This window comes from Mustela nigripes, chromosome 17 (assembly GCF_022355385.1).
Source record: "Mustela nigripes isolate SB6536 chromosome 17, MUSNIG.SB6536, whole genome shotgun sequence".
NCBI classification, from domain to species: Eukaryota; Metazoa; Chordata; class Mammalia; order Carnivora; family Mustelidae; genus Mustela; species Mustela nigripes.
Window position 1 is genome coordinate 30,343,269 of NC_081573.1, and position 14,051 is coordinate 30,357,319.

A 14,051-nucleotide genomic window follows, 5' to 3' on the forward strand; every position below is an offset into this window, starting at 1 on the left:
CATTTAAAAATTCTGACTGTGGTGACAGAAGTAATAGAAATCACTCAAATATGAATTGCAAGCAACTTATTTTTAGTTGTCTGTATAGATGGACACTACATATTATATGATTGAATGATCTAGAAATGTGATGACAGCTACTATTACTCCCAGAGAAAAAAAAGTTACAGCTCTCATGATTTTGGCTCAACTCCACTATTGCTTCCTGATTGATGTTAATTCATTTTTAGGCCATATTTTTCTATAGTATTTACTTAAGCTTTTATTGGTATGTTTAAATTTTTTGTTTACTTAGAGGATCATGCTGAATTCTTCCGACATCAGAGCAGCTACACTGGAGCTGAACTATTAGCCTCCTAAAAATTAATTATACTTGACAGCCCTTAAACATAGTATTCCTTAACTGAGAATGGCCTATGAGAAAGGTTTTGCAACTTGTATCAGTCAGTTAGATTTAACTCTAACTCGGTTGAGATTACACGTGAGTTTTATTTCTCTACAGAATAAGCATTTCTGTAAAATTATAAAGTATAGAAAGTAATTTGGTATACTCAGGGACTCAACATCTTAAACAGAGGTTACCATTTTGCTGTATCTGACTCAAACTTTTTGTTGTTACTGAAGAAATAAAACATTTCAGATGCAGCTAAAGTCCCCACCTATTTCCTTCTTCTCCTTCCCCCAGAGGAAACCAGCATCCTGAAAGTGATGTGTATCACTCCCAATCATGCTGGTATGTTTCCTGCAACAAATGTATATGTCCATTAACAGATAGTACTGCTTTCTGTTTTTACATTTCATATTAGTGATAGCCTCCTCTATTAATCATTCTGCAACTTCTGTTTTTTTACTCAATACGATATTTAGAAATTTGTGTTTATAATTAAAATCGAATTCAATCATACTTTATACAGAATTCCATTCATATTGCATACACAATCTATAGTCCAGTTTTTTCTCTACTGATAAACAACTGAGTTGTTCACAATTTTTTGTTATGAACAGACAATGTCGCATTGTCCATCCCTTTGTTTTCCTGCGTATGTGAGTGATTCTCTTAGGAGAATTGCTAAGTGAGAGATATGAGAAATTCAAATTACTCCTCAAATGGTTACATGAATTTACATGAGTATTATATTTATCACCATAAAAATGTGTGTGGGGTGTGTGTGTGGGGGGGGTGTATGTGTGTAAATAAATAGAAACAAAGCCTACCTCTTAGGAGCCACCATAGGTAGAACTTGGTACTTTATAGTGAAATGACAGATACAAAATGGAAGTAGAAGGTGATGATCTATACCAGCTCTCTGGGAGAAATAAGAGTAAAGAGAAACTCACACTGTTCTGTTGAGATAACAATGTTTTTAATAAACAAAATCAAAAACCCCAGCTTTCATCTGTGGCAGTGACCTATCTTTTCTCATTGGTTCTGTGAAAGACCTATATTGAACAATTACTATAAATATTGAAAACTTCAGAGGTGGAGAAAAAAAATGGTGCTAGGGTTTAGAGAGCTTATTTTTAGAATACTGTCATGGTCTCCCTCATACACCATGTAAATTGCTGCATCTATAAGGGTCAGCAAATTATAGAAGCTTGTTACCACATGTTCTAAAGCAATGGTTGGAATATTTTTTCCTGTCCTAATACACCTGAGGGATATGACACATTTCCATCATTAACTGTGGCTTACTATGGCAGTTCATGTGAAGGAAGGAGAGAATTTTAAAAATTACCCTCAATTTCAGGTGATTTTGACACGCCATCCCTTTTCCACCATCATTGAAAACAGATGTTATAGTACAGTGGTTCTCAATTTTGGCTGAACATTAGTATCACCGGGGGAGCTTTAAACGAAATTTGGATTTAGCTGATCCTAATGGAGCTGGGCCCTGGCATTTAAAAATGCTCTCTAGGTGATCCTAGTGTTCAGTCACAGTGAGAAGTACTGCTTTTCCCTCAAGTTGTTCGCAAACTCTAGCACAAGCCAGAATAACCTGAAAAGTTTGATTACAAACACACAGATTGCTGGGACCCAGTCTCTTGAGTTTCTGATTCATGAGGTCTGGGGTGGGGTCCAAGAATCTGCATCCTCACAAGTTCTCAGGTGATGCTGGTCTGGGGACCAAATTTTGAGAATCACTGCACTAAACCAAAAAAGATTCAACCTACATTTGTTGACCCTTTCTAAAATATTTATTAAAAGGCTTCTAAAGGGATGCCTGGGTGGTTCAGTTAGTTAAGTGTCTGCCTTTGGCTCAGGTCATGATCCCGGGGTCCTGGGATGGAGCCCCTCTGGCTCCCTGCTCAGTGGGGAGTCTGCATCTCTCTCTGCTCCTCCCCCTACGCGTGCCCTCTATCAAATAAATAAATCAACAAACAAGTAAATAAATAAATAAAATCTTTTAAAAAAACTTCTAAAATAATTAAATCATTCTTTAACGATTTTAGTATCGTTTAAATCGTTATTTAACATTTTAGTAGAATTAGCCTACACATTATTTACTTTCTAGAAGCGATCTACACTCATCATTAAAAATAATCCAACAATATAAATCCTAAAAAGTAAAGTAGAAAAGTTCCTTGTTTCCTCCCAACTCAGGGGTTGGCAGTTTTTTGCTGTAAAGGCTCAGACCGCCAATATTTTTTGCATTGCAGGCCATATGGTCTCTGTTACAAATATTTAGCTCTTGTAAAATGAGTACAGAACATAGACAATATGTATTTACATGTGATGGGTGTGGCTCTGTTCCAATAAAACTTTATTTACAAAAACAGGTAGAGGGATGTGTTTGACATGGGCCATAGTTTTCTGACCCCCACCCTGAGCCATGTCTCAGAAATACTGCTAATGGTGTTTGGATTATATACTTTTAGACATTTTCTTTGCTTACATAAACCTAAATGTTGTATCTGTATGCTCATGTAAAAGTACATATGTACATAGATACAAATATTTTCCCTCTTTTGCTTCTTTGTAATGGAATTATCAGTGAGGTATAATTTCTTAACCATCAGTTTGGCAAAGGTGTGATGTGGGAAAGCAGAAATTAATATCTATTGTTGCTTTAACCAGAAATGTTTGTATTAGAAAACACTGGTAGAAAACTAAGGGTCCACCAAAAGGGGTTTAAGTCAATATGGTAGAGCTGTGGGGTAGGAATATTATGGATGTGTTAAAAGAAATGGAGTATATTGCTATTGCAAAGATGTCCCTAGTATATTAGGAAGAGATAATTAAGTTGCAAAACATGAAAAAGAGTTTTGGAAGTAATTACTACCAGGAAGTAATTCAACATTTCTTGTTTTAACCTAAAATATATTTTGAAACTTATTCTATTAGCTTAAGCTTCCATATGTAAACTATTGGGAGGGAATTACTTTACCCACCGATAGGATATCATATTTGATTCTGAAGTGATTTAGTAATTTTTAATACGTGACTTCTAAAAGTAATGAGTTGCTTTACGCCATTTTGCCCTTCAAATCTTTAATACATATGTTGCTGAAGATCATTATTGCAATCGCCTGGGAATGCCAGCTCATATAGTTCAGGAGGACCTGCTTTCTAGGTGGAATTGTAATTTAGTCCAATTGAATATGACATTTTTACAAACTGCTATTAGTAGAAGCAGAGAGATGTAAATATGCCATGCACAGAAGAGTCCACTGCTCTTCCAGCGTGAGCTCCCATTCTCACCTGTGCACACACCTGAAGAAATCTGTAAGCTGTTGGTTGTACATTTCATTGTGAAAATGGAAGGCTCCATGGTTTAAGTGATAAAACTAGAAATACTCTGCAAGAAGGTTTGTTAATTCTTTTTTTTAATGCCATGGCAGATGCAAATTTTTGGTTTTGATGTCTATTTTAAGGACCTAAAACAAGGCTTTTAATCAATGTATTATACATCAAATTGATACTGTTAACTTCTGATTATTCAAATTAATAAAATATTCATAGAAAAATGTCCAAAGTTTTACATTTTTCAGGCTCCTCCCCTCCCCCCCTTAATTATCATGCCTAGAAGCTTTTCAGTAAAAGCAGCAGTCATCAGGCTGACGGAATCTGACAGGCCAGCAAGGCCCAATTACACTGGTGCTCTGTGGCACTTTGATGTCCTGGAAACGAAGAGAGATAGGGGCAAATTGGGTAGCACATTATGTTAATGACTTGATTTAATCCAGCCACTAAACTTTATGTAGCCTGTTAAAAAAGATGCTAACACTAATTATGCCACTTTGGAAAGAAAAGGAGGGGACAAGCATTTCACTCTGACAAAGCGAAGCTCATAAATGTTGTAAATGAAATGAAACAAAATGAAGTAATCTATGATTAATTATACATCACAGACATGAAGAAAAGAGGAAGAACCAAGTAATATGTCTAAGTCCTGGGAAATCTGTTAGATTCCTTCTAAGGATCAACGTTTCTAAGAGATAACTGGAGCTGTGAGATTCTGAATCATGAAAAAAACTGTGTGATCTTAAATTGCTTACGCAGTTAGCAGGTAATTCAGATTCACAGTGTAACTGGCATAAATGATACTTATCTGGGACACTACTTCTAGTCTCACTTTTGTGACATTATAGGGTAGAGGCAATTAAAAAAAATCTATCAAGTGGGGATAACCACAGAGTAGCGTTCTCTAATTACTTTTTAATTAGTCTCTGTGCCTCTAATCTATTCTTTACATTATTGATAGCATGCTCTTTTAAAATGCGATTCAAGAGTGTAAACTCCCTAAGAGCAAGAGGATTATTTCCCTTCTTCACTGTCTAGAATAAAGCTTGGAACACAGCAAATGCTAAGTATTGGTTTAATTAGTGAGTGATCTTCATCCTCCCTTAAAAGCCCTCATTGGCTGCCCATAGAACTTCAGGATAGACTTTAACCTTCTCAGATGATACACAGAGGCCTTAATGGTCAGGACGTGCCCATCTTTTCAGCATCTTCTCCTGAGCCTCCACAGGTGTGCCATAACGTAGAAAACCACTGAAACCATCTGAAAACCACTGATTTCCAGAAAGAGCCATGATCCACACTCTCCCTAATTCTTAAATTGTTCCTTTGACCTGTAATGATCCCACCATGACTCTTACTAATTCCTAATCACCTTAAACACTTGGCTCAAACTTCACTGACTTTAGGAAGTCTTTCTTGATGAGGGTCCCTCACGTTGTTAGGTACCTGCTTGAAAGTTCCCACAGCACCCTGTGCCTTCCATTCTCCTCGTGCTAACCACTGTGCACTCATTGTGTTTCCTCTGTAGACTGTGACCTCTCTGAAGCCAGGGACTGCTTCTTTTATGACACATAGCAGATGCTAATGAACGCAGGACTGTGAAAATTAAAGGACATATTCTATAGGATGTGCTAATTTAGCACATGAGAGCCATTCAGTATTACCTTCCTTCTGATAAAAGCCATGTATCACTGTCCTAAGATTTCAACCTGAAGCAGTTCTTGAGAAAGAGGTAAAGAAAGAAACTAATGAGCCAGAAGGATTTTTAAGCTTAAAAAAGGTTTTACGCTAACAACACCCTGACGAAAGTTAACATCCTCAACAGACAATGATGACATCCTGTTCCTCCTGACATAATGCCCTGGAAAGGACATAGCCCTGCCTTTGTCGTATTCCCACCAAAAAACATAGCTGAATCTAATATGAGGAAACATCACATTAATCCAAACTGAAGGATAGTCTACAATATAAATGGCCTGGATTCTGAAAAAATGTTAATCTGAAAGAACCAACATAAAGAAAGATTGCAACCATCATTATGGATTACAGAGGCTAATGAGACAGGAAAGTTAAACACAGCGTGCAATCTGGATTGGATCCTGGACCAGATTAATCAAAGGCTATAAATTATACTACTGGAACATTTGGCAAAATTTTAATGGGAACTGTAGATTAAATAATGGTATTATATTATTATTCTGAAGTATTTAAGAGTAAACGAACCTGACTTCTGCAACACTGAAATGATTCATTATAATTATGTATGCAAGAATGTGTATATATACGTATGTAGGTGCACATATACAAATATAGGAGAGACAACAGAAATGATAAACAATGTAGCAAAATGTTAACAGTTGATGGATATGGGTGAAGTATATTTAGGAGTTCCTTGCACTACTTTTGGGATTTTTAAAGAAAAATGTTCTGTGACTCATACTGAATGACTATTAAAGTAGCACATAGAAAAACTAGTATAATCACTATAAAATACTTTATTTCATGAGTATGATGACCTCTTGAGGTTTGTTCCTATGTTTACAGATTAAACTATTTTATTCTATTTTGTAAATAATTAAAAAAAATTTTTTTTAAAAAGATTTTATTTATTTATTTGATAGAGATCAAAAGTAGACAGAGAGACAGGCAGAGAGAGAGAGAGAGTTAAGCAGGCTCCCTGCTGAGCAGAGAGCCTGATGCGGAACTCTATCCCAGGACTCTGAGATCATGACCTGAGCTGAAGGCATTGGCTTAACCCATTGAGCCACCCAGGTGCCCCTCTATTTGGTAAATAATTTAACACAATTAAATATCACCTATTAATATAAAATACTGGTTAGTACTTTCTACTAAAAGTAAAATTTTTAAAAACAAGGGTTACTGAGGCATAAAGCATTGCATACAGCAGTTGCCTCCTTTAAATGGTATTCACACATTGGAGAAAGCATCTTAAACCATTATAATAAATCACATTTGGAATGGTAGTCAAGACTGTAGCAGGCTGTAGCGAAGTAACACAAATTACTTTCCCAGGAATAATAAGAAAAAAAGCCAGTTTATTCTAAGGAAAAAATAGATGCGTACATTAGAATTAGTTGGATATTGTAGAGGAGTAGTTCTTTCTTTCACTAAACTTCCTTGTTAAATCGAAGTTCCTTATTCTGTCTTAGTCAAGGGCGTTGAACAATTCCGCTGAGATGCTAGCAATGCTGCCAATACACACGGTTCCCCTGAATGACGGATTTCTCAGCCTCAGCACTATTGACATTTTGGGCCAGATAGTTCTTTGCTGTGAGTCCTGTGCATTGTAGCGTGTTGAGCAGCAACCTTAACCTTAACCCCTACCTATTACATGCTAATAGCAGTCCCACCCAGTGTGACAATCCAGAATGCCTTCAGATTCTGCCAAATGTCCCCTGGGGGATAAAATACCCCTCCCCCCAGTTAAAAATTGTTTGGTCTAAGGTGCTATAATTTAGGTAACATTTTCCCACACTTTGAAAGTTACTTTTGAATGATGAATACAATGTTTAGAAAATAAAATGAACTATTACAATTTCTCCCTAGTATCTATTAGATAAAATCCAAAATGTTTGGCTTTCAGCATTATATCTAAACTCTTCTATCCCCTTATATAAAAAAGCTGCTTGGGGCGCCTGGATGGCTCAGTGGGTTAAAGCCTCTGCCTTCGGCTCAGGTCATGATCCCAAGGTCCTGGGATCAAGCCCCACAATGGGCTCTCTGCTCAGTAGGGAAACTGCTTCCTCCTCTCTCTCTCTGCCTGCCTCTCTGTCTACTTGTGATCTCTGTCAAATAAATAAATAAAATCTTAAAAAAAAAAAAAAAGGCTGCTCTAGTTAGCGTATTCTTGACTTCTGAAACACATATGCATCCCTGCACATGATTTTCTCTCTGCTGCCATATATCCACATCTTTGAGATGTCACAGTTAAAGCAGAACACTCCTTACTGTGTGACTGGCCATAGCCAAATAGGTCAAGTGTATACAACGGATAAAGATGGATCCAACCTAGAGGCTAGGCATGGTTAATTAGATTTTTCTCCTCCGGGGTGGGCATGTTTGCATCGTTATCTTTGGTAATAAAAAAAAGAAAGCAGGGCAAGTCAGCTTAAACTTAGGAAAAATAAACAGGAAGCCCACAAGAGGGCAGGTGGGCCAGCTCTGGGCATACCTTCCATAAAGTCTACTAAAGAGTTACTTCAAATTTCTCCTTCCTCTGAACTTCCTTATTTAGTGGGAAGATTACCAGTAAGTCACTTTCTCGCTCAAGACCTCAGTTTATTCATTTGAAAGATGAGAAAGCAGGCAAGAAAACAGCTGAGTATTCTTTACTTCAAATATCTATTACATTAATTATTGGTACTGTCACCTGACATTGTTTTATATTGTAATTTAATAGCCAAATAACTACTTGACTTTTCATGAACACATCTTCCCAATTAATGTAGATGTCCTCAGAGGGCAGGACCAGAATACTATATGTACTTCCTTAGGAGAAGTGTTGACAAACTGCAGACACTGAATCCCTGGGAATCACTGTGTTATGACAAGAGGCATGAGTGCTGTTTGTACTTTGACTAGATAAATACATCCCTTACTGCCTGCCTTCTTAAACCCCAGGCCTGATTCAGTATCTCATTTCTCATTCTAATGTTCAAAAGGCTAAATCATATAGGTATCCAAAAATTCTGATGAAGTAGGCAAAGTGTTTCATAAGAACTATTGATAAGTGAGAAAGAAATGTCTGATTCAAACATGTAGTCTTACTACTCTTGATGTAATGAACGGAGGGCTCTTAATAAAATAACGTGATAGTTAAATTTTTTAAAGATTGATTGACTGATCTGAAAGACACACACAGAGAGAGAGAGAGAGAGAGCGAGCTGCATATGAGCAGGGGGAGGGGCAGAGAGAGAGGGAAAGGGGAAGCAGACTTCCGTCTGAGCATGGAGCCCAACGTGGAGCTTGATTTGATCTTACAACCCTGAGATCATAATCTGAGCTGAATCCAAGAGTTGGATGTTCAATCGACTGAGCTACCCAGGGAACCCTTGATAGTTAATTTTACCTGTCAACTTGACTGGACCACCAGATTTTCAGACCGTTGATCAAACATTACTCCAGGTGTGTCCATCTGGCTGTTCCTGGATAAGATTAACATTTGAAGTGGTAGACTGAGGGAAGCAGACTGCCCTCCCCAAGGTGGATGGGTCACCCTCCAATCAGTTGGAAGACTGACTAGAACAAAAGTGGTGAGAAATCCTCCACCTGATGGCATTCAGAAGCAACACTGGTCTTTTCCTGACTCTGAACTTGAACTGAAACACTGGCTCTTCTTAGGTCTCCAGTCTGCCTGCTTTCTAGCTGGAACTTATGCCATTGGTACTCCTAATTTTAAGGTCTTCAGACTCAGATTGGAACTACACCATTGACTTTCCTGGGTCTCTAACTTGCTGAATACAGTTCCTGGGACTTCTCAGTCTCTATAACCACGTGAGTCAATTCCTTATAATAAATCTTTTTATATGTACATATTTGTACGTATATGTCCTATTTGTTCGGTTTTCCTGAAAAACCCGAATACAAATGGCTAAGGAGCTAAATCCCACACAAAGGACTCATTTTCCCTTTGAGTCCCATTATCAAAAGTTTCTAATAGAGACCAGAGAATTACTATTCATTAGTTTGATAAATAATTTAACAATTTCAGGTTTGATGAAGCAAAAAAGCTAAACTGAACTAAATGCTATAATTAGAAGTCTTCAGGCAACCATATTCAAGATTCTTTCCTTGATTTACTGATTTTGAACAATAAAGATCCATATATCAGGATGCCATGGATCAGGTGATATTATAATTAATAATGATAATAAAACTTTGGACAGATGAACTGTTTTGCTTGTACTTATCATTCTTAAACAAAAGTATTTCGGTTTGTTCTGCAGAGAGGTTAAGCTAAGAATTTTAAGAGTTGAAAAAATTATTCCAATTTTTACCCATAAAACAGAAATTCTGAAAAAGGAATACAATTAATCATTTCAGGAAAATTAATGTAGATGAATAGAAAAAGCTAAGGCCTTTTTACTTCACTTACATTTACTTTAGAATAACTACCCCCCCCCCTTAAAAAAAAAGCTCTGGTAAGTAGTATACTTCTCATATAAAGTATAATTTTGTTTTCAAAACTTCCATTTGCATACTGCTTTTCAATAACGTGCTACAAAACAAGTATACCTATACAAGATTAATTACCTTCTATGAAGGTTTACTGTTTTGGTGGAAATGAAATAACTTTAATAGTTTATCAGTGGACATATTTTAGCATATGAATGAATTCACACTTGAAAGTATTAATGTTTTAAATGCAATATCGCATTTTGAATTCTTAAAGCTCAGATTGCATTCTTTCTTAAAAAGATTTAATTTATTTATTTGAGAGGGAGAAAGAGCATGAGCAGGGGGAGGAGCAGAGGGAGAGGGACAAGCGGACTCCCTGCTGAGTGGGAAGTCTGACGAGGGGCTAGCTTCTAGGACCCTAAGACTGTGACCTGAGCAAAAGTCAGATGCTTAACCTACTAAACCACCTAGGCACCCTCAGACTGGATTTAACACATCTTTGTACAATCATTCTGAAAAGGAGTCAGGGAAGTCAACTGGTTTTAGCAAGTAACTGTTAATGCTGCTGTTGATAGGTATTCTTAACATGTAAGCAAAAATAATACAAGTTACGACCCATTACATAATGAAACTACATATAAATTTTCTTTTTGTACTAGATGATTACATGGGTAGGATTGTGAGGATACATAAAATTTTCCCAGAAATATTTTTGCCTTCAGATTTTCATACAGGAAGATTGATACACTATGAATGAACAGCAGCTTTATTTTGCAACATTTCTAGCTGGCATCAAGCTACTGACCTGTTTGATATTCTTGGAGATAAGACCTGGAATAATACACTCGTCGCTGTCAGATGCAGATCTCTCTTCCTCATCTGTTAAGAAATAAGATTTTAGTGGCTCAAGTCTGTTAAACCAATTATATTTATACCTTGAGAAATGGAGCAATTTGTTACAAGCATTTGTTATAAGGATAACCTTAAAAGGACAATATGATAATCATGTCTAGACGTTTCTCAGCAGGAAAGATATTTATTTTTACATTATAATTTAGAAAAGATAAAAAATGACTGAAAATTCCAAGTTTAGTTTTAGTAGAAACAAAGATAATAAAAATATAGCTTGCTCTGAAATTCAAAAATAGTCTTTTTAAAGAGGAGGACAGAGTAATGGGTATTTTCTAACAGCCTAATAAATTATATTGTGCAATCAAGTTATTCTTACTATTTAGAAACATTTAAAAAATTTTGTAGTTTTATTGTGGCAAAATTGCCATAGAATAAACTGCACATATTTAAAGAGCAAAATTTGATATTTTGACATATGTATAATTCTGTGAAATCATCACAATTAAGATTGTGAACCCATCTGTTGTCACCCCACAAGTTTCCTTATGCCCCCTGTAATCTACTCTTTCTCTCTATCTTCCTGTTCCCATTTACCTTCCCCTAGGTACCACCTAAATGCTTTGTCACTGTAGTCACCTCTTTTAGATATTATATAAATTAAATCTTGTCAAGAGTTGTCTTGTCTGAGTTCTTAGTTTTAATTTTTTAAAAGTTAATTTCTCTAGAATAATCCAGATGATAGTATAAAACCCAAAGAGAACATAAAGCCACTGAAAACATCAACTGGGACCTTGGTAGCAGCAAGACTTGAATTCCACTGTGGCATGGCAGGTTGAGATAAGAAGGTGTGCGACAATTCTGCCAGCCCGTAGCTGACTACACAGAACCGTGTCCTGTCATTTCGGTCAAGAAACAGGTACCACAAAGTAGATCCCCTACTATGTGAAGATGTCCTAGGAGGCATGCTCTAACAGATTAAAGAAAACACAGAATTAAGTAAATAATGGTAATAAGAAAGGAAAAAAAAATCACCTTCTGGTTCCAATTCCTCAGTTATTTCTGTTTCATCTTCAGAAGAAGTCCAGCTTCGATCTGCTAGCTGACCCTCAGACAGGAAAGACACATCATCATCTTTTCCTTGCTGTATTTTCTCTTTTACCTTAGCTCCACCGCTTTCTTGAGAAACCTGAAGAAATGCAAGCATACCAATAACACTGGCGCTTTGATCACATGTGTTGCACTTGCTGAAGCACCTGACTCAGAAAGCCTGTAAGCCCGAGACTTAAATATATGAATATGTAAGTGATTCATTAGAAAAACCGTCACTAACATTGCACAGACAAATGATATTAGGCAGATAAATGAAAATATTATTATAAGCCAAGAATGAAAAATACATTAATATAAAAATGAATTTTACATTATTACCCTAATTCACATATCTATTTATTAGTTGCTAATATCAGCATAATTGCAACACTGATCATAGTTTTGATCTTTCTGTTCCCAGGAAGTTCTACATAAAAATAGGATCGATTTTATGAGTTCTTGATCCATTTTATTTATTTATTAAAAGATTTTATTTATTTATTTGACAGACAAAGATCACAAGTAGGCAGAGAGGCAGGCAGAGAGAGAGAGGGGGAAGCAGGCTCCCTGCCGAGGAGAGAGCCTGGCGTGGGGCTGGATCCCAGGACCCTGAGATCATGACCTGAGCCGAAGGCAGAGGCTACCACTGAGCCACCCAGGTGCCCCTTTGATCCATTTTAGTACAAAGTCTTTTAAGAATGAAATCAAACCTTTCAAAATAATTTTAATACAAATACATACCTCAGGACCATGTGAAAGAGTTGGCATGTCAGTTTCTATTTCTGGCGTATGCTCAACTTCTGATGAAACTTCCTTCACATCTTCAGGAGGAGTAGTTATCTCCTTTTATTGATGTAAAAACATGCAGATATGTTATTTTGTATTTACTATTAAATTCCATATATATAAGGGAGTAAATACAGTAGTTATGCATATGACCCTAAATTTAGTTAGGGTATTTCAGTAAAATGGCTGATAGTCATCAGGGTATTTATATATGTAATTAAAGAATTACAAACATCATTCATTGAAGCATTGTTTATAATTGCAAAAAAAGTGAGAACAATGCAAATATCCAACAGAATAGGATTAAATGAAATATGGTATATCCAAATACTTGAGTTCTTTGCAACCATGAAAAAAATAACGTAGATCTGTACTTCCGCACACTGAAGAGAATATCCAATATACTATTGAGTAAAAAATGTAGTTTTTTACATATAGTTGTATACTGTTTTGTTAACAAACATGCAAGCAAACAACATGTATGCTCCCATGGGAATAAGTATGGAAGGAAATTCACTAAAATTCTATTGCTGATATATAGATTTGGGGAAATTTAATTTCATATTTTAAAAAAGATTTTATTTATTTATTTCACAGAGAGAGATCACAAGTAGGCAGAGAGAGAGAGGAGGAAGCAGGCTCCCTGCCAAGCAGAGAGCCCGATGGGGCGCTCCATTCCAGGACCCTGAGATCATGACTTGAGCTGAAGGCAGAGGCTTAACCCACTGAGCCACCCAGGACCCTAATTTAATTTTTAATTTCTTTTTTGCTTATTTGTATTTTCTAGTATTTCTATGATGATTATATATTACTCATGTAATTAAAAAATTACATATGCGAGGATATATACTTTCTATGATCAACATTATTTTTTAACTCTATCAAATATCAATTTAGAGTCAAGTATTTTCCAGGATTCATAAACTGATGTTTATTTTTAAAATATTAGCTTATCATTTTTGCTACTTTATTTATTTATTGAAGATTTTATTTATTTATTTATTTGAGAGAGAGAAAATGAGAGAGAGAGCATGAGAGGGGAGAGGTCAGAAGGAGAAGCAGATGGCCTACCAAGCAGGGAGCCCAATGTGCAGCTTGATCCTAGGACTCCAGGATCATGACCTGAGCCAAAGGCAGTTGCTTAACCAACTGAGCCACCCAGGTGCTCCCATTTTTGCTACTTTAAAGATTTTTATTTATTTATTTATTTCATAGACAGAGATCAAGTAGACAGAGAGGAAGGCAGAGAGAGAGAGAGGAGGAAGCAGGCTCCCTGCTGAGCAGAGAGCCCAACTCGGGGCTCGATCCCAGGATCCTCAGACCATGACCCAAGCTGAAGGCAGAGGCTTTAACCCACCGAGTCACCCAGGCACCCCCACTTTTGCTACTTTATTTTATTTTTTTTTTTAAAGATTTTATTTATTTATCAGCGAGAGAGAGGGGG

At 36.5% G+C, this 14,051-nt stretch overlaps 1 protein-coding gene across 2 annotated transcripts in view; it reads right to left on the reverse strand.

Moving 5' to 3' along the window:
• Positions 1-14,051, reverse strand: part of RPGRIP1L (RPGRIP1 like) — a 95,198-nt gene that overhangs the window by 21,110 nt on the left and 60,037 nt on the right. For both annotated transcript variants that reach the window (XM_059382689.1, XM_059382690.1), the window contains 3 exons: positions 12,563-12,664; positions 11,765-11,918; positions 10,686-10,759 (listed from right to left, as the gene is read on the reverse strand). In XM_059382689.1, the coding sequence (XP_059238672.1) occupies positions 10,686-10,759; positions 11,765-11,918; positions 12,563-12,664 (330 nt within the window). The remainder of the gene's footprint in view (positions 1-10,685; positions 10,760-11,764; positions 11,919-12,562; positions 12,665-14,051) is intronic.